This window comes from Juglans regia, chromosome 4 (genome assembly GCF_001411555.2).
Source record: "Juglans regia cultivar Chandler chromosome 4, Walnut 2.0, whole genome shotgun sequence".
Lineage (NCBI taxonomy): Eukaryota > Viridiplantae > Streptophyta > Magnoliopsida > Fagales > Juglandaceae > Juglans > Juglans regia.
The window spans coordinates 33,851,977-33,875,786 of NC_049904.1; the positions used below are offsets into that span (position 1 = coordinate 33,851,977).

At 34.3% G+C, this 23,810-nt stretch overlaps 2 protein-coding genes across 3 annotated transcripts; both read left to right on the top strand.

Annotated features, from left to right (window-relative positions):
- Window positions 1–8,178: 8,178 nt before the first annotated feature.
- LOC109018684 lies at window positions 8,179–14,401 on the top strand. Its single transcript, XM_035689306.1, has 9 exons — window positions 8,179–8,442; window positions 8,752–9,174; window positions 9,375–9,531; window positions 9,623–9,864; window positions 11,045–11,988; window positions 12,070–12,416; window positions 12,639–12,902; window positions 12,995–13,200; window positions 13,583–14,401. Exons 1-9 carry the CDS (start codon window positions 8,179–8,181, stop codon window positions 14,294–14,296), a joined length of 3,561 nt encoding a protein of 1,186 aa, XP_035545199.1. The 3' UTR covers window positions 14,297–14,401.
- Window positions 14,402–16,574: 2,173 nt separating this feature from the next.
- Window positions 16,575–19,910, top strand: LOC109018687 (protein ORANGE-LIKE, chloroplastic-like). Of its 2 annotated transcripts, none has more exons than XM_019000835.2 (8): window positions 16,575–16,938; window positions 17,294–17,411; window positions 17,595–17,714; window positions 18,121–18,207; window positions 18,462–18,538; window positions 18,679–18,806; window positions 19,041–19,177; window positions 19,592–19,910. In XM_019000835.2, exons 1-8 carry the CDS (start codon window positions 16,736–16,738, stop codon window positions 19,667–19,669), a joined length of 948 nt encoding a protein of 315 aa, XP_018856380.1. In that variant the 5' UTR covers window positions 16,575–16,735; the 3' UTR covers window positions 19,670–19,910. The 2 variants fall into 2 exon arrangements, with proteins under 2 accessions (XP_018856380.1, XP_018856379.1); XM_019000834.2 differs by having other exon boundaries at window positions 16,606–16,959; window positions 19,592–19,844.
- Window positions 19,911–23,810: the final 3,900 nt, after the last annotated feature.

Below are 23,810 nucleotides of genomic sequence, written 5' to 3' on the forward strand. Positions count from 1 at the left end.
TTTAGATTCCATAAAAAAAAAAAAAATGCAAAACCATTGATAATCTCTGAATTTTAAAGGCAGAAATGCAGGATGAGGAGGACTCTTTAATGTTGGGGGGACTTGTTCAGCATAGTATTTATGGGATTTCTGAGATCAGGTGTTGACTTTGTTAGATGGGCTTGATTTCACTATGGAAAATGATAGAACTGGTGGCTCTCGTTGGGAGTCACTGTTGGCTCTATCATGTATTTTTTAATGTGTTTTTTTTTTTATAATTATTTTTATATAGATTTTTTTAACAATTTTAAATATTTAAAAGAAAATAAAAAATATATAATATTATTAAAAAATATTTTCTTAATCATGAAGTAAAAAAAAATTATTTTTTTATTTTACTTCGTGATTAAGGAAGTATTTTTTAATAATTTTTTTACTTTATGATTAAGGAAGTATTTTTTAATAATATTCTAAATTTATTTTATTTTTTAAAATATTTTAAAATATTAAAATTTTTTTATAAAAAATAATTGTAAAACAAAACACATTAAAATATATATGCTAGAGCCAGCAGTGACTTCCAGCGAGAGCCACAAGCGATGACTCTAACATTACTCTTTTACTATTAAGCATATATTTATAAACGAAAATGCTGAATACAACCGTGCCTTGTCCCCGTTGCGGCCTCGGCGCCTATGTGGCATTAATGCTAAACGACGCCGTTTGTCGTTTCGGGTGTAATAATCAATTCGGGTTCGCATTCTTCAGCTTCCTCTGGCATCTGGCATCACTCTCTTCCCTCTCTTCTCTTCCCCGTAATCCCATCCCTCTCTTCCCTTCCCCGAATTCAGAAACCCTAACCCGTGAACCCCAAATTCAGTTCGCATTCGGGACTTCCTCTGGCATTCCATCCCTCTCTTCCTTTCCCCTGCATCCGATCCCTCTCTTTTTCCCCCACGCACGAGCCCTAACCCACGAACCCGCGTACCCGCAAAGCTCCACATCCCCCGCATTCCTCTCTTGCGCACGAACCCTAACCCTAATCTACCGTCCTCTTGCATCCCTCTCTTTCGCACGAACCCTAACCCTAATCTACCGTCCTCTTCAGCCTTCAAGCCGCGAACACACACGAACCCGCAAGAGATCGTTATTCTCCACGACCCCTGCATCCCTCTCTTTCGCAAGAACCCTAACCCTAATCTACCCGTCCTCTTCAGCCTTCAAGCCGCGAACACACACGAACCCGCAAGAGATCGTTCTTCTCCACGACCCCGCATCCCTCTCTTTCGCACGAACCCTAACCCTAATCTACCCGTCCTCTTCAGCCTTCAAGCCGCGAACCCACACGAACCCGCCAACCGTTCTCTCTTCTCCACGACCCCGCAAAGCTCCATCCCCGTGCTTCACCCCTGAGGCGGCGACGGGACACGGTCCTCCTCTGCTTGATTAACCCCCCATGTTTTCGCTGTATGTTGCTTTTACTTTTATGAATCAAATTTGTGCTTGTGATTTTAGTATTCATTACTTGATTTGAATGTTTGATTTTGATTCTGTTTAAGGAAATAGTTTGCAATTTGAATTTTTTGCTTTTTCATTAACTTTGTACCTTACATTTGAATTAGGGGCAGTATTTTTTATTTATTTATCTTCACATTAGAATTAAATGGGGCAGTTAACTATGTTTGGATTGAAGTGATTGAGGGAAACATCCCGACTTGATTGGAGAGTAATTAATTGACTGCCCATGGTTATTAGTATTAAGAGGACATGTCTTCAAGCCAATTATTATATATTCATTTGGTGTAAATGATGATTTGAATGTTTGATTCTGATTCTGTTTAAGGAAATAGTTTGCAATTTGAATTTTTTGCTTTTTCATTAACTTTGTACCTTACATTTGAATTAGGGGCAGTATTTTTTTCTTATTTATCTTCACATTAGAATTAAATGGGGCAGTTAACTATGTTTGGATTGAAGTGAAATAAAGTGGCTGATGAGTTGGCAAGGGTGGGTGCATTGGGGGAGGAGTAGCTGTTTTTAGAGTCTGCGGAATTTCCACATGTGGTAAGAGGGCTATACAGATTGGAATTAATGGGGACGGCATATGTTAGACATGGATTTTAATTGGTTTAGCGATGGTTTTGGGGATGTCGTGTTTTTAGTGTTTTTGGATAAATTCTTGAGTAAGTTGGTTACATTGTTAAGCTTTTCCTTGTCATAAGTGAGAGAATTTTTAATAAAAATAGGGAGGTATTAATTTTAGACATGTTACTCTGATTTTTTTTAAAATATATATATATATATATATATATATATATATATATATAACGAATTTTGAGATTGGTAGGTGGATAGACGTGCAGTTTTTGAAAATAGGATATTGGAGATGTGGTTAACGTGTGAACTTCAAAGATATGGATGTTGATGGAGGAGGTTGGTGGGATGTAGGGAGAACTTTTCAAATATAGGATATTGAAAGGTGGCTGGTAGGTTGATAGATGTTGAATTTCAAAGATATAGATGTTGAAATGAGTTGAGTTGAGATAATAAAATATTGTTAGAATATTATTTATTATTATTATTATTTTGACATTTGAAAAAGTTGAATTATTTAATATATTTTGTATTGGAATTTGAAAAAGTTGTAATGATGAGTTGAGATGAGTTGAGAGGAGTTTTACTAAGACTTTTTATTGACAGAATCTTCATACAGGAGCATGACTCTTCACTTTCAACGGAATTGACTTTTCAAACAAGTAAACTTTTTCACCGATTAAGAGCACTCTCATTGGAATAGTTAAATTAAAGTACATTTTTTATGAATGTAAGATGAATTTTGCTTTTAGCTATTCCATTTATATAAGTCTCCACATTGGAATAGCTATTTTTTCATTATATGATAATAAAATAATATAAGATGAATTTAACTTTGACTATTCACATCAAATCTCCACATTGGATTATCTATTTATTCATGAGTAATTAATAATTTCAAAAATATTTTAATTATTTTAATTATGAAAATATTTTATTTTATCATATTTTACTATTCATAATATTATATATTAATCATATTCTAATTAAATTTAAATTTTAAAAAAATTATATTTTTTCAATTGTCATTTAATGCTATAACCACAAATGTCTAATTAAACTTATCTAAAATTAGATATAAATGTCTTAATTTACAAACCAATCCAATATTTCCCATCTAACTATATTTTTTTTTTTTACCAAATTTTCTTCCACCATATAGTTTTTTTACCAATTTTTCTTCTATCTAATAATCATGTGTACTAAATTTTTCATCCAACCATCTTCTTTTACCAAACTTTCTTCTATCAAACAACCATATCTACTCTATTTTCCATTCATGAGTCGTTTATGGTTTACATGCACTAACAATTGGTACTCAACAAGCATTTTTTATATAATCTATGAAACTTAGTAGCTGCATGTGTAAAAAAAAAAAAACAGATTCTTCCATCCAAACTAGTAGCTGCATGTGTACAAAAAAAAATCTATCAAGCATGTTCTTCCATCCATTTACACTAAATCAGCACAATGCATTTCCAGGAATCTTATTTTTTTTTTCTAACGTAGAGGTAGCATGCTATGCAATGCAATAGCAACCAAACAAGCAAGTTTACCAATTAAACAATCTGAAGAACCAAACAAGCAACTAAATTTCTTTGGTGTGCTGTTTCTTAAGAGAAGGTTTCATGTCGTCCAGTTGGTTTGGTATCCCGTTGTTTCTGTCAAATTCAATTTATTATATGAACCAACGATATGTCCCTGTTTCCGCAGTCATCATCTCTATTAATGACTCTTCTCTAGCTAAACCAAAATCTGCAAGTTTAACTGTTTTATGGTCGGCAGTCAACATCAAGTTTTCTATGAAAGGGAAAGGAAATGAAGTCATCAGAATTTTGCTTAATCCTAGATTCATCAGGGCTTTGCTGCCTATTTCTATGAATAAAATTTCTTGATTACCTATATATATATATATAAAAAAAAAAAAAGATTCATCAGGAAGCAGATACACTTGAGGTGTTTTAAATTACTAATGATTCACCTTACGATTTGGTTACAGCTTTACAGCACAGTCACGCTAAGGCACGGAGATAAGAAGCATTACAATCACAAGGTGGATGTACACAGAGATGTAATCGTGCTTTGGGAGCTCATAAACAGAGATGTAATCCTCAACCCGTAAATTTACATGCAACCCGTAAATTTACACAAACAGATTTGTAATTCTCAAGATACACAAACAGATAAATCCATCCACAGTCAAAGATTAGGATTTCGAGAGGAGGAATGTGAGGGATGGCAAGGTGCGGAATAAAGTTAGGGATCATCTTCATTATCGAATTTTATACATGAAAAGAGATTATCTTACCTTCGGAGAAGCAGATCGGCGAGAGAAATTTGGGGTTTTTAGTCGTTTCCGTCGAGAGCAGGAGTGCGGTGGCGCGGTGGTGCTGTGCCGTTGTTGCCGACGAGACGTGGGGTGGTGGTGCGGTGGTGGGTCTCTATGGTCGACTCGGGGTCTTGGTGCGAGAAGCTTCTGGATTTTGCGAGCGAAAGGAGAAAGCCGTGGGTTTTGCGAGGGAAAGGAGAAAACTCGGGAAGGGACCGTAGATGCAGACGTCTGGATAGAGAAATAAATAATATAAAAGTGATTTGATGAATGAATAGTGTGTTCCAAATTTGGAAATTAATTTAGACTTTACTGTAGCTTGGAATATAGCTAATTCAATGTGAGGGATTTTATCATCTATTAGCTAAATTCTCATTGGATTTAGCTTTTAGCTAATCCAATGAGAATGCTCTAAGGTAGCGATTGGATACTTTTTAAATATTTTTATATTATTGAAAATATTTCATATACTAAATAATTTAAAATATTTGTAATGAAACTCATAAATCCACTTCAATCTTTATTCATAATTATTTATAAATATTCTATAATATTTATTACTATTATATATAAATTAAAATTAAAATCAATAATATTTGTCACTATTATATATAAATAAAAAATAAAAATATTACAATATTTATCACTATTAAATATAAATAAAAAATAAAATCACTATAATATTTATCACTATTATATATAAATAAAAAATAAAATCAATATAATATATAAATAAAAAATAAAATCACTATATTATATAAATAAAAAATAAAATCACTATATTATATAAATAAAAAATAAAATCACTATAATATTTATCACTATTATATATAAATAAAAAATAAAATCACTATAATATATAAATAAAAAATAACATTACTATACTATTTATCACTATTATATATATGAAAATAAAATCATTATAATATTTATCACTATTATTTATAAATTAAAAATAAAATCATTATAATATTTATCATTATTATATATAAAAATAAAATAAAATCACTACAATATTTATTAATATTAAAAAATCACTATAATAAAATTACTATAATATTTATTACTAAAAATAAAATCACTATAATATTTATGGGATCCATACTTTTTTTAACTAGCTATTTAAAAGTCAACAATTCAACATATTTTATACATCTAAACAACTCAAAATATTCTAATGGGATCTATAAGCTCACTCAAATCTCTACTCATAAATATTTACAAATATTCTCAACACTTCTCAAATATTCTTACTACCCAAACATATCCGTCTTGATAAATATATTTACGATTCGTTGCTAAACGCCTCCTGCACTAATATCCAAAAACATTTCTTTAATTTTGGAGTGAATTTCGGAGTATTGCTTTTTTTTAATTTACCAACTTTTCAATAAATTGGATCGAATAAAGATAAATAAAGAAAGTAATTTTTTATTTAATTATATCTTGATCTTCTTTAATAATTTACAGACCAATAATAATGATAATAATAATAGTTAAGACTGCAATTTCCTGACATTATTCGACTTAAAATGATTAGGAAATAAAATAAAGATATATCACATTATCATTATTTATTGTAAATATATATTTTATCCACGACAAGTATAAAAATTAAAGAGATATTTTCTCTACTTTAATTTTTCTTCTCCCAATGCCAACAATCCACAATAAAATATTTTTTATTGTTATAAATAAAATCTTTCATGGATTGTTTTTCTATTTTTTAAAAGAGAGGATTATTAAAGTTTTGGGGGATGTACGGTACAGTGAAGACAGTTTTTTGGAGACTAAAAAACCTTTTTTTTTTTTGGGTGCTCCCGTATAGAACTAAAACTTAGGTAATTAAAGTTAGTTTAGGGTAGAAATTGATTGGTGAAAATATTTTAGTTATGTTTCAATTCACATATCAAGCTTTATTATTTAAGATATTTTAAATTTGAGACAATTATATTAAACTTTGTTATGGTTTGATTTTGTTGAATTATATGATTATGAATATATGATTGTGATTTAAACATTTTTTTCATGCAATTGATGTGATCTTTTGCTACAAGCACTATTGTTTGTGTACACTAATATTTTCTTTAGATCTGATATTCATTTTTATAAATGAAAACTATGATTTGTAAATGGAGAATAGATTCTAGAATTAAATTTGAGAAATTAGATGAGTGTATTGTCATATCTTCTAATTATGAATTTGGTAATTTCTAATCGTGTAATTTTAGATCCGATTGATGAAAGCCCGAAGCTTTACTATCTTTTTATCTGTGTTATAATCTCATTTTAATTACGTATTTTAGTTAGATTTCAAAATATTTTTCAGATTCTTATTATTTTGTCATTTAATTTTTTCCTTTAAGTTTACGTTCTTGTAGCATTTCTTTTGACTCCCTGTGAATCAACATCTTGAACTATACAGTCTATACTATAACACCGCATAGTAATTTGGACATAATCAATACCACTTAGCCAATGAATGGCTAGCTCATGATGCACGTACAGACCAAAAATATTATAAATCTTATAAACTTTCCACATATTATCTATTTTTAAAATAATTCACAATTTACAAAATCAACCCAAAAATATTATTATAATATATAATTAATTATTTTAAAAATATTTCCAACCTATATCTGTTACCTTTTGGATTTACGAAAAATATGGTTAATAGAGACATTGTAGGTATCCAAAGTCATGCAGCATAAACCAATGCGATTTATACGTTTGGGACAAGAACAATGGAACCAACATGTTTATTTTTAGATAATAATAGTTTGTTTGATTCTATACGGATGGGAAAAAAATACTATGCTGCTTTGTGGAGTTTTATGCAAGTCAATAACAGATGATCACTGGAGATACGTTGTCTTAAGAGCAAATAAAAAATTTGTGGGACATGAAGAAATTAAAAATGGATCTACATGTTTAGTTTTTAGATTCTAAAAGTTTGTCTGATTCTATACTGCTGGGAAATACATATCTGCTACTTTGTATAGTTTAGATCGAAGAATGCCGGAGGCAAGTTCTTGAGGATCATATAACTAGCTAGGTGACTGCATTTAATTTGTGCATTTGTCTCATCTAATTATTTCGTATTTTAAAAAAATTAATGATACAGCGCGGCTAGCCAAGTCCATATCTCTATCTAGTTGCAAAATAGTTTTGCTATACAACTTCTACCACACTTTACATTTTTTTAAAATTTTAAAATTTTTAATATTTTTTAAAAATTTTTTTTTGAATTTATTCTTTTTAAATTATTTCAATTTTTTTGATTTATTATTCATATAATAAATATTTAATAAAAGAAAAAAATAAAAAATAAAAAAAATATGAAGTATAGAATGTTAGAAGATTGTGAAAATTTTTTAAAATAGTATTATGCCGTAACTTCCACGATGGCAGTCTTTTCGGCTATAAATTTTATAGAATCTAAAACTGTAATTCTCTTATATATTATATGAAAAACACTATTTTATCTCTCATTTTGAGGGCTCAAAGTGGTCGTTTGATTTTTTATTTATTTAATAATTAAAAAAATAATTTTAAGTATATTGATGTATATTTTTTTTAAATATTTAAATATATTAAAAAAATGTGAAAAAAAAGACCGGAAGGTTCGCCAGCGGTAAAGATGGGCGGCTGAGTATTTTTTTTCTTATCACGTTCCTTTCACTCTTCGTGAAGTCAAGATATGATACTTCATATATACTTGACCATACATAAGAACTTTGGTTCAAGAATCTTTGATCGGGATTTCAAAGAAAATGAAGGAACAAGCAGAGTTTGCAAGAAGGCTTGGTGATGGAGAAGAAGATGGTTATGATGCTGTTGTTGTGGGGTCTGGATATGGTGGTTCTGTTGCTGCCTGTCGCATGTCAATGGCCGGCATAAGGGTATGTTTAATTGAAAAAGGGCGGAGATGGGAAGCTCATGATTTTCCAACAGACAGCTTGAAGATCATGTCTGCTGTAAGGATGGAGAACCATAACTTAGGTGTCAGCTTTGGCCCAAAAGATGCTCTATTCCAGGTTATTTTCTCTTTGCTATCCTCTTCTCTTTGGAATTAAACATGTATAAACACGAGACAAGGTGACTGCACATTACTAGACTCGTTAAAATGATTTACCAGTGCAGAAAAATATCATGGCAAATTGATCTTTTATCAAGACACAAAACATCTGTACATCTAATGCAGCATTTTTGCAATTCAGTAATAAATCTGTTTGTCCGATCACCAAAATTGCATGAAACCTATACGTGCAGGCTTGAAAAATAATACGCAAGGAGTAGAAAACCAGTTTTAACTTTTAAACATGTTTAATTTCTATGAAACATAGGTACATGAACAAAATGATTCTCTAGCAGTGGTGGCCTGTGGGATTGGTGGAGGTTCACTTGTGAATGCAGGAGTTATGGTGCCAACCCCAGTTCGTGCTAGAAGAAATACAAAGTGGCCAAAAGAATGGGAAAGGGATTGGGATATTTGTGAAGCTTCTGCTGCAGCCATGCTGGGAATACAAAGAGTTCCTGTCAAGTTCCCTGCTGCGAAAGTCTTGGGAGAATTAACTGATGGAGAGATTGAAAAAAGTTTTGAGACTTCAATGAAGCTAAGCGTGAATTTTGCTCTTGAAGAACCAGTGTCCAATTCAATGAAGTCTCAAAAAATGGGTCGCTGCTTAGCCTGTGGAAACTGTCTTGCTGGGTGTCCTTATAATGCCAAAAGTTCTACTGACAAAAATTATCTACTTTCAGCAATCCAGGCATATCCTCTATCACTTTATATATTTTTTGTAACTGGCTAACTATTTATATTTTCATTTTCTTAGGTCAGGACAGTTCCATGAATGTGGAATTGCTTCTCAGATATTTGCCACTGAAAGGATAAACTATTGTTTGGGTCGTCCAAATAGTTTCTTGATCTTTCCTTTTATGTAAAAATCAAAGTTTCTTTGTGATGCAGGCAGGATGTGATGTGACAACAGAATGTCAGGTTCACTACGTGGTTAAAAACCCATATGAAAATTTCCAAGAATGCAGAATTAGCAGAAAGAGAAGAAGATGGCATGTTTACTTGAATGAGATTGACTATATAACTGCTGATTTTGTAGTCCTCTCAGGTACAAAGCAGTTGGGGCAGCTCATTTTTAGATTTTTTTGTTCTTAAACAAATACTTTAAAATATTCCAAAACTGGTATTTTTTTCCACAGCGGGAGTTTTCGGCACAACTGAGATACTTTTCCAGTCACAAATGAGAGGATTGAAACTGTCAGATTCACTTGGGTCCGGATTCAGCTGTAATGGAAATACTGTGGCCTATCTTGCTGGAAGCCCTGCGCCGTTGAGTTCATATGGATTAAACAGAAAGCAACTCTCGAAGATACCTTTTCAAGAACGGCCCGGGCCATCCATCTCTTCATCTTACACATACTCATCGGGCTTCACAATCCAGGTCTTGAACCTTCTCTAGACTCAAAATCTTAACCTCTAACTACTTTTTTTCCTTGATGTAATTATTTGGTTTTTCTTTACAAGAAACACATCTTAAAATTTTTGGGAAACAAGATTATGAGATATAATGAATCCATAAGATTGCTTTTGGGCTCAGAAGATTCCTTCAACGTGCCGATTGCCTTGGAGCTGACCTTAACTGTATGTTACCGTGCATGTGTTATGTTTAGACTTGGATTCTTATTCAATATGCTGGTAATCCCATAATATTAAGGAAGATTGCAAAAATCAAACACAAGTCAAATGATTTTTAGGCTGCAATCATGGCTGCCACAATCCAGCAATAACTGCAGAGTGTAACTATAGAAAGATTGCAGCCTTAACACTAGTGTATTTACTTTAAATAGATTTTTAAAGATTGTATATAAACTGTACAGATCATCAATGAAAGTTGGGGTAGACTTCCCTTAACACTAGTGTATTCTAGCATTGCTCCTTGTGGGCCAGACTTCCCTTTAATGGGTAAGACTAACAAGTGGAATATTTAAATAAATGAAATTGAGTGTAGAGTTAGGATTCGAACTCAGAACTTCTGTTCTAATACCATGAATGAATTTAAACACTGCTTTTGTTTCAATGAAATTTTTCCACACCTAATTCATTGATGATCTGTACAGTTTATGAGCAATGCTAGATACAGTCCCCATTTGGGGACTGCAATGCAAGCCTAGACTATTTTAACTTTAAAATTTTTTAAAATTACAAAATTATCCCTCCTAAAATTATGTTTTCTCTCATTTAATAATGTGCCTGCACATGCAGTCCCCACTTGAGGACTGCAAATAGAATTTCTCCACCCACAAATGAGGGGGAGTCATGTTAAGATATAAAATAAATAATAAAATATACCCCTTTCTATCAACTTAAACTTTTGGGACAATCAAGGAGATATTGATGTATCACAGTCCATACTTGATCGTTTCATGATCTTAAAAGTTGGGGTAGCTTGTATGCTGAAGATGGTTTATTTAGGGCCTACCCAGTCAAGGTCTTTTAACATGAAATTCTCTATAAACACATGCTTAAAGTATGCAAAGATGCTGCATATATAGACATGCATAATTATAGAAATTATGTCACCAAGGATTCACATAACATTTACCCTTTGTCTATTGGCTCAGGGTGCTGTGCTTCCAACAGCATATCCTTACCTGCTGTTTAAAGGGATCACAACTTACGGATGGCCAACTGGCTTCTGGTTCTTTCATGGGGTACTTGACAAGATAAAACATGTTACAAATTTTAAAGCAAGCCAAGCAATGGTACTTAATGCAATGGGATATGATGACAACGATGGGAAAATTACGTTTCACAAGGACATGAATAGAATCTGCTTTAGTCCACCCAATGATCCTTTACTCCCAAGAAAACTCAATGCCTTTCAAAAGCTCACTAAGAAATTAGGAGGAATCCTCTTCATATCAAGGTACCGAAGCACATCAGTTCATCATTTAGGTGGGTGCAATGCATCATCAGATCATTTATGTGGTGTTTGTAACCCCAGTGGTCAGGTTTTTGACCCAGAAGGTCCTGCCACAGTACATGCGGGTCTCTATGTCTGCGATGCTTCTTTAATCCCATGTTCTGTTGGCATAAATCCCTCTCTTACAATCGCAACTGCGGCTGAATACGTAAGCAAGCACCTTGTGAGGGATGTTCTCATGTACAAGAACAATAATAACGTTGAACTTCCTGTTAAAACTGATCATCAAAGTCCTCATTCTACTCTCGAGAAGAATACAAGGGGTGATTGGAGATCAATGGTCATCTTTAAAGAGACCATGAGAGGTTATATTGGGGGTATGCCATCCACGGCTTATTTAAAAATGAAAATGAACTCTCGAGATAAGAAGGGCCCGCCGGGTGAGTTCTGGAAATGGGGTATAAGAGAATGTCATCCTCTTCTAAGAGGGAAAGTTGGTGGATACGTGGAATTTAAAGCCATTGAGAAGGACAAGTTACATGTCTTAGACGGGAAAATAAATCTGTGTAAAGTAGATTGCAGAACTCCTTACACTCAGTATATGCATTATCATCTTCTCCTAGCAGCTTCTTCTGGCTCAAGGTAAGAGACAAGGTTGTTTGTAAAATTCTCTTCGTTTTCTTTTCTGCTACTGTAGAACTAATGAAGTTTGAGTTCATGCAGATATGTTCTTGAGGGGAAGAAGATACTGAATCCTTATCTCTTTGCTTTAAATGCTTGGAGTGAGACGACAACATTGCATGTGACATTTAGGAAAGTTGTTATGAACAATTCAGGGGAAGACGAGATGAATCTCAAAGGCGAGTTTCATATCTCCATGATAGAACTTTTGAAGAGCTTGTTAAGCCTTGAAGGAAACAATAGAGGAAGGTTCATACGCCTTTTATTACTTACTCTTCTAAGAACCTATATCTTACAGATACCGAGAGGGAGTCACAAGGCCGACTTCACCATATCAGATTCATGCCTTAAACGTTATCCAAGAAGCACCCTGCACAAAGTAAAAACAGGTAGCAGGAATCTAAATATATTGTTTACAAGCGTGAAAACTGAAATTCGATTAGAACTAGTATAATTAATATTTGCGGTCCTGGCAGTATTGAAAGACTAAACCTCAAAAACAAAAGCTACATTGAGCTATGAGATAGGTTATATGGGCACAAAGATCTTTCTTGTTACTTTTCCCTTTACTACTTGAATTTATAATCTCGTGTCCTTTGTGTATCATGCAGAAGATGGTTTTTTTATTAGTTGCAGGCAATGGAAGTGCACCCGAATCCCATTGACGCTAGAAGGACCAGAACAACCAAAACCAGTTCTCCTTCTTAATGGGCTTTCTACTGAGAGTTATTCATTGCCTACAGAACCAAATGATTTAGTCAGAACTTTACTAGAAGAGGGGCATGAAATATGGCTACTGCAACCGAGGTCGCATCCTCTGAATGCTTCAAACTACTTCACGATTGAAGATATTGGAAGATTTGATGTTCCAGCTGGTAAAAGAATATAAACCATACATACCTCATTTGAAATCAATTCTTAGTTATTTTGATGTCCGTGCTCAGTTCTCACTTTGTTTCTTTTGCAGCGATAAATAAGATCCTTGAACTACATGGGCAGCACACAACTATACATGTTGTTGCACATTGTGTTGGAGGCTTAGCCGTACATATAGCTTTAATGGGGGGGCATGTATCTTTAGCCCATATAGCCTCCCTGTCATGCATCAACTCTTCAATGTTCTTCAAGCTTAATGCTTCATCAATGTTCAAAATGTGGCTTCCTCTGATCCCAGTAATCTCTCTCTCTCTCTCTCTCTCTCTCTCTCTCTCTCTCTCTCTCTCTCTCTCCAGAAGTGCTGTGGCTCTGCCCTTGTTTTGCTTTGTTTTTTCAGATGTCTTGCTTAGGTGTTTTAGTCTTTCTTCTGTCCCTTCATGTGTAAATTGTAATATGTTCATCAAATGATAATAATAATGATAATAACAATACAGTACCTAGAAAATGATAAATAATAATAATTATAATAATAACAACAACAACGAATGGCAGTAAGCCAAGTAATAATCAATCAAAATGAGTGATAAATAATTAAATCTGTAGGTTTAATTTGGTTTAGCTGATCAATATCATGGAAATCTCTTTCCTTGAGCTTAAGATCTTTGAATTCAACATGCAGCTATCAATGGTTATACTAGGAAAGAACAAAATCCTGCCTTTGTTGGAAACATCAAAGGCCAGTAGGCGTCATCGGCTCCTACAATATATTGCCCGCTGGATACCACGGTGTGAAAGATGCACCTGCTACGAATGTGAGGTATTTTCTGGCATATTTGGAAACGCATTCTGGCATGAAAACATAAGCCCCAGCATGCACTACTGGTTGCACAAAGAAAGTTGGACAAGGCTTCCCATGGCAACGTTTCCCCATCTCAGAAAAATTTGCAAGGCCGGTTTCATTGTTGATAACAATGGCATCAACTCGTATTTGATCCATCCTGAGAGAATGGCCCTTCCTACCCTTTATATTTCTGGAGGACGGAGTCTCCTCGTGACTCCAGAGACTTCATTTCTTGCTCACAAGTACATGAAGTTACACCAGCCTGCATTTAGACATGAAAGAATCGTTGTGGAGGGTTTTGGGCATTCCGACCTATTGATCGGAGAGGAGTCGTATAAGAAGGTTTTTCCTCACATTCTGTCTCATATCAGATTATCAGCTAAAGGAGGAAAAAATGGTGAAACCATTGCCGAAGGAAGGAAGTACAGTAAAGAGTCATTGGAGTGGGAAAATGATCTATACGAAGAATATGGTGGATTTAGGAGTTGGTTTCCTCCTTTAGCTGTCATTTTGCTGTTTCTATTCTTCTTTTTCTCATCTTCTTGTTTCTAGCTTGCATCCGTCATACTTGTAACTCTTTTTGCATTGTCCCCTTTCGTGTCATAAATGTAGCCCATTTATTGATTTGACCCCATTTTTGCATGTCATTTAAAGAAGATTAATGTTAGGGACACGAAATTTTATGTTCACTCACGTAATCATGAAATTACTGTTCATGAGTGTGTAAATGTACACAAAATTCTGTGTTTTTATCATTTTCCTCTAAAAAATTATGGGTGTATTTTTTTCAAATCAATCATTTGGAAGTTCATTATTCCATATTATTGTATATTTTCCTTCCCTCCAATTTTTTTTGTACTTGTGTTCTTGTATTATCCGCATTATGATCGAAGGATGTTACTTCTTTTTTCTTATACGCATCGAAGAATATTATTTGTTGACAGTTTCAATGCCCTTACCATATGTTGCTTTTAGTTAACAAAACCGCTTTGGAGCAGCCAGTCTGCTATTGACACATAAACAACCCTCAATTAAATTTTGACACATCACTTATTTCATATTAAGCCAATAAAGTGCATCACACTAGATTATTTTTTTGTGTGATCCTAGACCCCTCATGTTCCATGTTCTCAGTCCTTTCGTCTTCTTCTGCCGCTATCGCCAAGCATCTCTATCGCCCATCATCTCCGTTATCGCCCATCTCTATCGCCGATCTTCCCCATCTCTGTCAATCATTTCCATCTCCTCGCCATCTCCTCTCCAAAATCAACTCACAATCAAACCAAAATCAACCCGTTCTTGCAATCCAAACAGTACATATTGCATTCACTCTTGTGGGAATCTGTGTGTAACTTGCATTGAACAAAAAAATTCTCACTGAGTAGAGGCTTCAGCCATGGCGGCCACCTGTTGTCGTTGTCGTTGTCGTCAGGGCCTCCAGCACCCTATTCAAGGAAAACCAAGAATTAAACTCAGACTCAGAGACAGAAAATTATAGAAGAATCCCGAATAGAATCTAAAGTCCATTGGTGGCCAGTTCAAGAAAAAAGAGAGCACATTCACTAGACCCATAAGAAAAACCCAGAAACAAAATAAGAAAGCCAATCTTTCACTGACTTTTCAGTGTGTTGTTTCAACCATCAGATATAATCAAAAGAAAATAATCAAAATCTTGAAGAGAAAATAAAAGAATATCAATGAATTCGTGCTACCATAGATGAATTAGGGCATACCAGAGAGGGACCACGTCGGTGCTATCCCGTCCTCTGAGTGTCATGGCTTCAACAAATACTCGGCGGCGACGATGGCTTCGATCGAGTGAGAAGGGTCAGGTTTAGTCTCGAATGAGGGTGGGTGGAAAGGGGGGTGGGTTTTATGCGAGAGGATGGGAGATGGGGGAGAGGGGGGAGAGGATTTCTGCAGGTTCCATGGGTTTTGACGTAGGGCCGGCGACAATGGCAGCAACTTTCATGCGAGAGGATGAGACGGGGGAGAGAGGGTGGGTTTTGCTGCAAAAGGATGAGACGGGGGGAAATGGGAGAGGATGGGTTCCGTGGGTGCAAGTTTTCACGTGGTGTGCAGGCGCATCAAAATTAGAATGGAAAGTACTTGTCAACAGCTATTGGAGGGTTGTTATTTGATGATTATTAGACTGACAGGTCTAAAGTTATTCTCTTTAGTTAAATCTTATGTGATGTATAGGTTGATGAATTAGATTATTATCATGAAAAACTAACGACCCTCTCTCTTTCTAATTTTGTCGCACGTAGATTGAGCAAATGTTTGAATAGTGAGTTGAGATGAAAGTTGAATAAAATATTTTTAGAATATATATTTTTTAATATTATTATTATTTTGAGATTTGAAAAAGTTGAATTATTTATTATATTTTATGTGAAAATTTAAAAATATTATAAGGATTAGATGAGATGAGTTATGAGAACTTTTGTATTCAAACTGGGCATAATTAAAAAATCCCAAATATGGTGTCTTTGTTTCTAATTTAATTTAACTTAACTTAAATTATCCTTTGATGTACAAAAAATCATTCAGTTTCATCAAAGATCATTCAATTAATTCTACTGTTCAAAATAAATGATCATAAATTTAAAATAATCTTAAAGGTTAAAAACAGCTCACCTTCTTTTTTATATATTAAATTATCATACATTTTAATATAATTTAATTTTTTAATATAATTTAAAATTTAAAATTTATTTTTTAAATTAAATTATGTTAACCAATCTTTTAAATAAAATTATTCTTTTAATAAATCGACAAAACTAGGTTGATGCCTGCCGCGTATGAACGCTTTTATAATAAAAATTGTATTATGGTTGTGAAGTCATATTTATCGTCGGCTGGCTTCCGATGCTCTCATTCTCGTTCTTTGTAGATTCCCACTAACCCATCGACCACTTCCCAACAAAACTCCTCTCTCTCTCTCTCTCTCTCTCTGTGCAATTTTCGTATGAGCGAAGGATAGCAACAATGGCTACTTTCTCTCTCCAACCTCATCTTGTTTCACCATCCTCTCGGCCAAAGTTTGATTCGTCCAAAACCCCAATTTTCTCTGCCTCTTCAATCGGAAATGCGACACGTTTGATTTCATTCAAAGGCACCTTCTCACGGCCTCGAATCGCCTGTTCTTCTTCTTCTTCTTCAAAGGACACCTCCGGAGACAACATCCCTAGGTTGCCTTGTTTGATTAAAGTGTAATTGTATTTTTAATTTTTTCTTTAAGCCATTTTGGATTGGTTGCCGAGAAAATGTGGGGAAAATGTCAGTTTTTGGGAATAAATGCGTGAGAGCTTCTATAAAGAAAAAAAACACGATAAATCCAGCTAATTGGATCAAGTGACACGAATCAGTTCAGTTTTCCTATTGAGTTTGCATGAAAGAAGAATAGTCCGCCTCTATAAGTACTTTCTGTATGGATTTTGCTTTAGGTCTGTACCGATTATGTATGAGAGCATATACTTACTTTCTTTTACATGAAATTTTATGAATCTTATGAGGTATATATTTTTTTTTCTTATCAAATTTTAGCAACTTCTGCATCATAGAAGGACCGGAAACCGTACAGGATTTTGTACAGATGCAGCTGCTGGAAATCCAAAATAACATAAGGAGTAGACGCAATAAGATATTTCTTCTCATGGAAGAGGTGAAGTTTGTTAAAATTCTTTGCTTCGGTCTGGACTGTAAATAACGAACCATACTCACACGAGCCAAGCTATCTGCTAGAGCCTAATTCCTTGGGATTGTTTCTGCACATTGCACGTTCCGTGGTTAATTAGTGTTTCTTTTCTTATTGCTTTATGAACTTTCTGAAATTGAACTTGTATAGGTAAGGAGATTAAGGGTACAAGAGCGCATCAAGGGAGTGAAAGTCATCAATGAGAGCGAGGAGGAAGAAGCAAATGAGATGCCTGACATTCCTTCTTCTATTCCTTTTCTGCCTCATGTGGTGAGTTTGAAAGTGATTTTGCAAAGAAGATTGTGTCATTCACCTAATAAAGCTGATTCGTTTTTACTTACCAGACCATAGAAGCATATGCACGTAGGGAAATCAACCAAGGATATGGTAGGGTCACTGCAATAGACACCTCAGCTGTAAAAAGAACGGCCTAAAAGATACTATAATTGGATATTGCAATCCATCATGCGCTATACAGAGAGGAATTGCTAATAAAAACGTTGACAGAAAATATGGTTAGAATACTCTAAGCCTGCGTGGGAACAGCATACCCTCACCCCCTGCTCTCTTTGTTTTTAGTCTTTTTGAATTTTTATTCTCTTGTGTGGCCTGTATTATTAGCTTATTTATCTTTTTAATGTTAGGGCTCACGTTGTGCATTTTCCTTTTGAAATAGACACCAAAGACATTGAAGCAGCTGTACTTGACTAGCTTATCATTTATATCTGGGATAATCATATTCGGGGGCCTTATTGCACCCACAGTAAGTTTTTCTTCTTTTCCTTTTGTGTGCATGTTTGTTTGGGTTTTATGGAGCCCTAATATGTTCAGCTCTACATCCTTTGAAAACCCTAATAAATTGGGTTGTAGGCATTTCATCCAGCTGATGGTGGTTATATATATTTATTTATGCTTTGTGAAAATTGGGGATTAATATTTTCCCATCACAAGTATGTTAAAGTTCTTTCAATGTTTAACCATGATTGTGTTAAATGTCGAAAACTGTTCCCATGGCAGCTGGAGCTAAAATTAGGTTTGGGTGGCACCTCATATGAAGATTTCATACGCAACATGCATCTGCCTTTGCAATTAAGGTATTTACAGGAGTTGCGTTTCTCCTAATTTATGATCTAAATTTGGAAGCAACCAAAACTTTTTGGCATTGATAAACAACACATATTCTGAATTAGCATTCTGAATCACACTTTTTTTTTTTTTAAATTTCTCAACTCAGCCAGGTAGATCCCATTGTGGCATCTTTTTCGGGTGGGGCTGTTGGTGTCATTTCAGCTTTGATGTTGATTGAAGCTAACAATGTAGAACAGCAAGAGAAGAAAAGGTGTAAATACTGCCATGGAACTGGTATGTAACATTTAAACCGAGTACATGTTTCTGTTTGTAGATAGAAGATCAAATTTCCTCTTGTATTCGTAAGCTTAGTTTGTGGTTCTTTCTTGCATTGTCTTACATTGATTTGAATTTATCGGTCTTCCTTTTTTTGGTGTGGAAAAGTGAGGGAGTGGGGAGAAAAATAAAAGTTCTCATCATTATTTTTACTTATTTGCTTTAACAGTGTAACGTATTTTCTGCCGCCAGGTTATTTGGCCTGTGCGCGATGTTCTTCCAGCGGTGTATGCTTGAGCATTAATCCTCTATCAGTATCCTCTGTATCTGATCGCCCTTTGCGGGTTCCCACAACTGAGAGGTGTCCAAACTGCTCCGGTGCAGGAAAGGTATGCATATATTCCTATCAAAGATAGCTTATTGGGGAAATAATTATTTTTAAATTAACTTAATGCTTGATCTACATGCCCTTAGTGTTTGCTGCTAGTTTTGGCATGTGAGTCGACTTTCTCTACTTGCAAACTCTTCACTTGATATGTTCCCACCTGTGGGTAGCCCAAGTGGTAAGGGCGAACTTGTGTGTACCTCATGTCACAGGTTCGATTCTCCTTGGGATCAAACTGCGATTTAAGTGGGAGGCTATGGTGGTAGGTCGCTGTGATAGTCTCCCCAGAGGTTTAGATTCCGTGTGTGTCTTAAGGGCTCTGACGTAGGATTGTTCTCTCGTCATTTAAAAAAAAAACTTCACTTGATATGTTGCAGTCCTACTAGTAATCTCTCTCTATATTATCTTCCATATGTAGGTGATGTGCCCGACATGCCTGTGCACTGGAATGTTGATGGCCAGTGAGCATGACCCACGAATAGATCCATTTGACTGAAGAGGATTGAAGACCTTCTCCCCTCCCCCAAATGTAACCCTGAAAACACAAAATAAAGTTAAGACAGTAAAAAAAAGGCAACATATTTTCCTACTCCAATATTCTCTTTCCTGTATGAGTATAAACGATGCAAATTGGCATGCCATTACCAGAGTGATCAGTCCTTAGCTAAACAGCACTTTGCTTCGGAAGTTATGCCAACTGAATAAAGGAAAGAAAAAAAAATTCTATTGACATGTTAGATTGAAAAGATTTAAAATATTAAATTGAACTTGCAAATTAGTTTTTATCATATGACGTTGAGGGTGTGTTCTTGTGTAAACTTGTAAATAAGAGATTATAAAAAAAAAAGTTTTGCTATACAACCGCCTTACATCACACACTTTTAAGTACAGACGCATGGAAGAGTAAAACACAAGTACGGATTACCAGTATTTCTTCTCACTTCACTTGTCATTATGATAAACGCAAAATGCAAAAACCCTCTAGGAGGTTAAACAGGGAATACAGAAGAACAAGTGACGAGAACTCCGTCTTGTTCCAGCTCACCAACATAAAAAAGTTTTCTCTAGTTGTGATTTGTGAGTCCAGAGTTCGAGAGCCGGAGCCGGTTTGTCTTCATCCTGTACTGTGGTGCAAACCTTTAACTACAAAATCGATATCTTAAATGAACTGTTTTCTTATTCATCTGCTTAATTTGCTTTCTCAAATCTAAATAATCTTTCACTGTCAGAAGTTTTCATTTTGGGGATGATGATTCTATATACATTTAGCACATCACTTTTATAAAATTGGACACAAGCATAATTTACATGTGAGAGCTCAATTGGAGAATCAAATGAAGATGGTAAAAAACATAAGAAAACATCTAATGACTTTGGCACAATACTGGCCATTGAGTCTTGAACACATCGTTTGGTGTTCTCTCACAAAGCCATCAGACCGTGTTCCTCCCATTTTCGCTAAGTATCCATCAAAAAGATTAGAAAAATGATGTATACCACCACGCGGGGGAATCGCAGAGTAACCGCGTCCCATGTGGAAAAGAAATAAAAATGCACCCAAATCATTTTTCCCCTACTGCCCTACCCAAATCAAGAATTATTTTACTCTTCTTCTCTTTCTAGAAAAAGACTGTGGTAAAGTGCTTTTGTCCTTCAATGGAGGTCATCGCTTCTGAGGCAAGCAAGAAAAGCTAAACGCAAGCAAAAAAAACTAAACGGAATTAGATGATTGACTCTTCTCTCTCTCTACCTGATTGATTAGCTTGCGTACTCTCACTTTGAGTGTTTACTGAAGTTAATTTGCTGTTTTGAGAGATGGATTTGTTTTGGTTCCTTTTTTTTTTTTTTCAAAATTTGTGTTCTTTTGGGGTACTGGAATTTTTTATTTGTTTTCTCTGCAATCTAAACCAAGATCCTGGTAGAAAGAATCTGTGCTCTCCCCACCCCCCGCGGCAGGTTTGCTCTCTCCCTCCCTCTATTTTGTTTCAGAAACCCACTTTGATCAGCCCCCACAATACTATCTTGAGTATTCACAGCTTTTACGGAGACTAAAAACTAATCAAGGGATGATAAAGTTTTCATGTCGTCTGGTTGGAGTCATCTGAGTTTTTGGAGCTGTCTTTGTGGAAGAAAATAAGAGAAGTTTAGGAGAGAAGGAGAAACAATGTGCGATGGAGTAGAGGGAAAACAAAGTCTATTGTTTTTTTTTTTTTTAAATCGTCTGACGTGGCATAAAAATAAATTGACGATTACACCGCGGTTGTACATAGAAGAACTGGAAAGATTAACATGTAGTCTATAACATATTCCAGTTTATAGCCAAGTCCAAAAGCATCCAACCTTATCATTGAGATATCCACAACTATGAATCACGCAATGAAGGAGAACAATAAAGTCATGAACTCGTCCAGCAAAGAAAATGCATAAATACCACGCACAAAAGCTTCGCAATTTGTTCTATTTTTTTAATCATTCAATTTGTTTTACTAAAAATATCATACAAGAGAAAGAAAAAATCTATTTATCATCTCTACACACCACGCACCAAAAAAATTTTGAAATCAATACTGGGAAGTGGGATGGAGCATTGGGATATGCAGGTGAGGGTAATTAAAAGGAGCGTTTTATTTTTAAGACAAATAAAAAATAAAAGTCATGTCAACACCGGTGTGTGTGGTGTTGGAGAAAGAATGGCAGATAAGTAGAAATACCCTTATGTGGACATAATAGACAGTTTTCCCTAGTGGTCTAAGGTGCTAGATTTAGGGCTACTACTATTTTTTATTTTTTATCTATTTTTTATTATTATTAACTACTATTTAATATTCTATCATTGATTTTTTATTACTTTTTCAATACTATTTATAGAATATCTGATATCACCTCACTATCCAAACGCAACCTAAGCTCTAGTCCAAAAGGGTGTGGGTTCAAATTCCACAGTTGTCAACAAAAGTGTGATACTGTAACACCCCGCTCCTTACAGTTAATAATAAAGTCATTTTTAAAAATTATTAGGAGCTGCAGTGCTACTACTGAACATTAACATAAAAAAAAATTATTTTATTTTATAGGAAGCGTTAGGTACAAAGATTCTATAAAATAAAATAATATTTTTATTAAAATACTGAGATCATAAAAGGAAGTATGCGAAAGCATTTATTAAAATTTCTCAGAATCTGTGTAATAAAAATCATAACTTAAAATCACTGTATATGATCTAGGCCACTGTCACGCCTCCCTAGACTAAGTCCCGTCTTGCATCTCTATCATCATAATTATCCTGACCTGGGATGATTTAAAAATATAAAAACAAACTAAAATGAGTGGATTACTCAGTAAGAAACTCATCATAACGTAAACATACTTAATATAAGATTTTTTATAAAATATTTCATGCTGAGAATTTAAAATCATGACTGATTATACTGATGCTTATGCTATGCATGACTGATTTATCTGAATTAACCGACTGATCTAATTTATCTAACTTATCTTACTAGCCAACACACTTAAACCTACGTGCAAGGTTGTGCACTAACTTTCCTTGCTGCAGCAAAGGAAGCCAATTGTGCAGTACTTTGGTGTAATACAATGGATCACGCTTGAGTTTGTGGCTTGCAAGTCCACCCTGAAACTGCATTTATACCATGCATCTAAATGGTCATCTGATTAACTGTTATTAGCTTATCTTACACTTGATCTTATGAAAACTTACGTGTCTTATACAACGTGAGATGCATGAGATGCATAATACATACATAATTATAATATCCATAATGAAACATGATGAATGACATGCTTACAAATATCATGACATGCGTGGTATGTAAACATTAGTTTCGAAAGAACTGATTTTAATAAGAATATATATAACTAACTAACGTATGTTAATTCTAATTTATTATCATACTACTTATCTTGTAGTATTGTTTTTAAAAATTTTGACAGAAAATCGATCACGGTGCTAGACTAGGAGGTTTATGATTTTTATTTTATTTTTCTAAATAACACAGAATTGAGATATTTATAGAGAGATTTGGGAGATGGTGACGACCAGTTTAAGTTGGACTCGGTTTAAAAAGTTTTAACATGAAGAAGACTTATAGAGTTGTATCCCTGTTGGAATAGGATGTCGACCAGTTCGAGTTCGAGTTGGACTCGGTCACGATCAGTCAAGAAGAGAGTTTAAATTTAAAAACATGATCTAGTAGTTCATTTAATATATGATTGGCAGTGACAAAGATTGCGTATGAGACTTTAATCAATGATGATTTTAAATTAAAAGAAATTTTTAATGGCCGATCTTTAAATTCTAAAATGAGTCTAACTCATTCAATAAATAATAAATGAGATTTAACCTAATTATTGAATCTAATTAAAATTCCTAATTAGTTTCAATAATTTATCGCTCGTAGGCTTATCCATTATGGTCCATTAAATATAATTTAGGCTCAATAAAAACTATTATTATCTTGACCTTAGAATTATTGAGCTGTGTCGTTACAAACTCCCCTCCTTATAAAAATTCCATCCTCGGAATTTACTCGACCTTCAACAACTTGCATTCTTTCTATGTCTCTTTACTCCTCAAAGTTTAGTTGAACTTAATATTCCAACAATTATAATTGTTCCCT

Excerpts from the sequence above, each read along its gene's own strand:
- LOC109018684 (XM_035689306.1), top strand. The coding sequence starts at position 8,179 with ATGAAGGAACAAGCAGAGTTTGCAAGAAGGCTTGGTGATGGAGAAGAA. Across the intron at positions 9,175-9,374 it reads ATCTACTTTCAGCAATCCAG|GCAGGATGTGATGTGACAAC; the intron begins GCATATCCTCTA and ends TTTGTGATGCAG. Across the intron at positions 13,201-13,582 it reads TGTGGCTTCCTCTGATCCCA|CTATCAATGGTTATACTAGG; the intron begins GTAATCTCTCTC and ends TTCAACATGCAG.
- LOC109018687 (XM_019000834.2), top strand. The coding sequence starts at position 16,736 with ATGGCTACTTTCTCTCTCCAACCTCATCTTGTTTCACCATCCTCTCGG. Across the intron at positions 16,960-17,293 it reads TTGCCTTGTTTGATTAAAGT|CAACTTCTGCATCATAGAAG; the intron begins GTAATTGTATTT and ends ATCAAATTTTAG. Across the intron at positions 19,178-19,591 it reads ACTGCTCCGGTGCAGGAAAG|GTGATGTGCCCGACATGCCT; the intron begins GTATGCATATAT and ends TTCCATATGTAG.